At 48.2% G+C, this 3653-nt stretch overlaps 1 protein-coding gene across 1 annotated transcript; it reads left to right on the forward strand.

Annotated features, from left to right (window-relative positions):
• The first annotated feature begins 1414 nt into the window (after window positions 1-1414).
• Window positions 1415-3190, forward strand: LOC106760320. The gene is made up of 3 exons (XM_014643769.1): window positions 1415-2043; window positions 2131-2806; window positions 2960-3190. The coding sequence occupies exons 1-3, from the start codon at window positions 1415-1417 to the stop codon at window positions 3188-3190; spliced, it is 1536 nt and encodes a 511-aa protein (XP_014499255.1).
• The last annotated feature ends 463 nt before the right edge of the window (window positions 3191-3653 follow it).

Raw genomic sequence — 3653 nt, forward strand, 5'->3', positions numbered from 1 at the left:
AGTGGATACTCGAGGATATCTTGATCTCAGAACCCGATTGGGAACTGGTGACAGGGCCAAAGAACTCCGCACGCGGTTTCTGTTGGTAGAAGCCCATACCTCATATAACGCCCTCTTAGGGCGGCCGTGCCTCAATGCCTTCGGCGCCATAGTTTCTACTCCTCACCTGGCGATGAAATTCCCTTCGGAGGACGGGAAGATATGCACTGTTCGGGCAGATCAGAAAACCGCTCGACAATGTTACGCGGCTGCTTTGAAGGCTAAGCCGTATTTTAAAGAAAAACGGTCGGAAGCAATATTGGTCCATTTGGATCCTAGGACCAACACCGATGATCGCATCCAACCCCAGGGGGAAACCAAACAGTTCATCCTCGGCAAAAATGCCGACCAAACCACCTCCATTGGCGCTGGCCTAACGGCGGAACAAGAAAAAGACCTGACCACGCTGCTGAAGTCCAACAGCAAACTTTTTGCATGGACCGCCTCTGACATGCCAGGAATTCACCCCAGTGTGATCACTCACAAGCTATCAATATTTCGTGAAGCCCGTCCGGTAGCTCAGAAAAGGCGGCGACTTGGTAATGACAAAAGAGAAGCCGTGCAGAACGAGGTGAACAAACTGGTGAAGGCCGGGTTCGTCCGGGAAATCCGATACACCACTTGGCTCGCAAACGTTGTGATGGTAAAGAAAGCAAATGGTCAGTGGCGAATGTGTGTTGACTTTACCGATCTCAATAAAGCCTGTCCGAAGGATAACTACCCCCTTCCCAGCATCGACCGGTTAGTAGACGGTGCTTCGGGACACGCGGTCTTAAGCTTTCTTGATGCCTATTCCGGATACAACCAAATCCCCATGCACGTCCCGGACCAGGAGAAAACAACTTTCATAACGGAGCATGCCAACTACTGCTATGAGGTGATGTCGTTCGGTCTAAAAAATGCCAGCGCAACTTACCAACGGCTCATGGACAAAGTTTTTCGGGATCAAATCGGGCGGTGTATGGAAGTTTATGTCGACGATATGGTGGTAAAAAGCTCTTCACATCAACAACATTTGAAAGACCTAGCTGAAGTCTTTCAACAGCTCGAGCGGTATGACCTGCGATTGAATCCTTTGAAGTGCACCTTTGGGGTACAGGCAGGTAAGTTCCTAGGTTTTTTGTTGACCAACCGAGGAATAGAGGCTAACCCGGATAAATGTCGGGCGATTTTAGAGATGCGGAGCCCAACGAAACTCAAGGAGGTCCAATGTTTAGTCAGTCGCCTTACCACCTTATCACGGTTCATACCGAAGCTCTCAGACCATATCAAGCCCATAATAAAGAACATGAAGCAGAATGTGCCCCGGCACTAGGACGATCAGTGCGAAGTTGCCTTCTCCACTATAAAGAACATACTAACGTCTCCACCGGTGATGGCGCGACCAACGGAAGGCTTTGATTTGCAACTATACCTGGCGGTCTCTAACCATTCGGTAAGCGCCGCCCTCATTCAAGAGTCTCCAGTTCTTAAATTAATTTATTTTGTTAGCAGAACTCTGCAGGGAGCAGAAGAGCGATATTCCCAGGTGGAAAAAGTGGCCCTAGCTTTGATTACTGCAGCTAGAAGACTCCGACCGTACTTCCAGAGTCATCAAGTCGTTATCCGGACGAACCACCCGATCGCCAAAATTCTCCAAAAACCGGATCTAGCGGGCCGAATGGTTGCCTGGTCCATTGAATTATCAGAATTCGGCCTCCGTTTCGAACCACATGGCTCCATCAAAGGTCAACATCTGGCCGACTTCACGGCAGAACTTTCGCCGGCAATCATACCGCCCACATGGACTTTAAGCATGGACGGATCCTTAGACAGGAAAGGAGGCGGTGCTGGAGTCGTACTCGAGGGACCGAACGGTGAACTTGTCGAACAGGCCATATCCTTCAATTTTCAACTCAGTAATAACCAAGCTGAGTACGAGGCCCTAATCAGCGGGCTACTTTTGGCTGTGGAATTGGAGATCGAGCGCTTGGAATGCCGAATGGACTCACAGCTAGTCGTCGGGCACATCAATGGCACTTTTCAAGTCAAAGATAATCATCTATTGTGATATTATCATAAGGTTAGTGATCTGATCAAATCGTTTTTCAGTTTCAATATTGCACATGTACCTCGAGCACAGAACTCCCGAGCGGATCTATTCTCTAAGCTGACACACAGTCGGAACAAATCTCAACTAACCTCGGTGATCCGAACCACACTGGATAAACCCTTGTTAGAGACGTGTTCCATTGATCTCACCTCCTCAAAAACTGACTGGCGACACGAAATCATACAACTAATGACTCAACAGGAACAGGGCGGGTTTGTGAGTGCCTTCGACTCTAAACGAATCGCCCGTTATACCTTCATCGGCGACGACCTTTACCGACGCGGGTATACCACCCCACTATTGAAGTGTCTATCTGCAGATGAAGGAAAATATGTCATTCAAGAGCTGCATCACGGAATCTGTGGTACACACTCGGGCAAAAGACTACTTCAAGCAAAAATCCTACGAGCAGGCTTCTATTGGCCTACCATTGAAAGAGACTACGCAGATTTCGTACGAAGGTGCATCTCTTGTCAATCTCATGGACATGATACCCGAATCCCTCCATCCGAACTCATGGGAATCATCTCCCCATGGCCTTTCGCTCAGTGGGGGATGGACATAGCCGGCCCCTTACCGATCGGCAGCGGACAGCGCAAATATCTCCTTGTGGCGGTAGACTATTTCACCAAGTGGATCGAAGCGGAGGCCCTCGCAACAATTACCGCCCGAAAAGTACAGAGTTTCATTTGGCATTTAATATGCAGATTCGGCATTCCACAGAAACTCATTACAGATAACGGTCGGCAATTTATAGACCGGACGCTAGAAGATTTCCTCCGCGGACTTTGTATTAAACATGTTACTAGCTCGGTAGAACATCCCTAGACTAATGGTCAAGCAGAGGCGGCCAACAAAGTCATAATTGCTGAACTGAAGAGACGTCTGGGACAAGCCAAGGGTTTATGGGTTGAAGAGCTACCTGAAGTATTGTGGGCTACCGTTGCACACCGCACGGCACTACCGGCGAAACTCCTTTCAACCTCACATATGGAACGGACGCTATGCTACCGGTCGAAGTTGGAGAGCCCTCCTTGCGGCGGAATATACAAGATATGACCATGAATGATCAACAATTGAGGATAAACTTGGATGCATTGCTCGAACGACGCGAAGCAGCTTTAGTAAAAAATGCAGCTCAGAAAAGACTTATCACTCGGCGTTACAACTCCAAAATTAAACCACGCAGCTTTGCCGAGGGAGACCTAGTTTGGCGTAAACGCGGAGACGCCCGAAGAGACAAAACGCACGGGAAGCTCGCCGACAAATGGGAGGGACCCTTTCGCATCAAGGACGACCTGAAAAATGGGGCGTATCGCCTGGAACAGCTTGACGGAATGACCGTTCCCAACACATGGAACACAACTCATCTTAAGTTTTACTATAGTTGAATGATTGAAATTACTGTTTTATATGTTGATCTTTGCAAACAATGTTATTTCTCTTAGCATATTTTCAATGAAGTATTTCAGTTCACATATACAATTTGCATTTAAACCACCGGACGCCATGTCCACTAGAT

This window comes from Vigna radiata, chromosome 5 (genome assembly GCF_000741045.1).
Source record: "Vigna radiata var. radiata cultivar VC1973A chromosome 5, Vradiata_ver6, whole genome shotgun sequence".
NCBI lineage: Eukaryota > Viridiplantae > Streptophyta > Magnoliopsida > Fabales > Fabaceae > Vigna > Vigna radiata.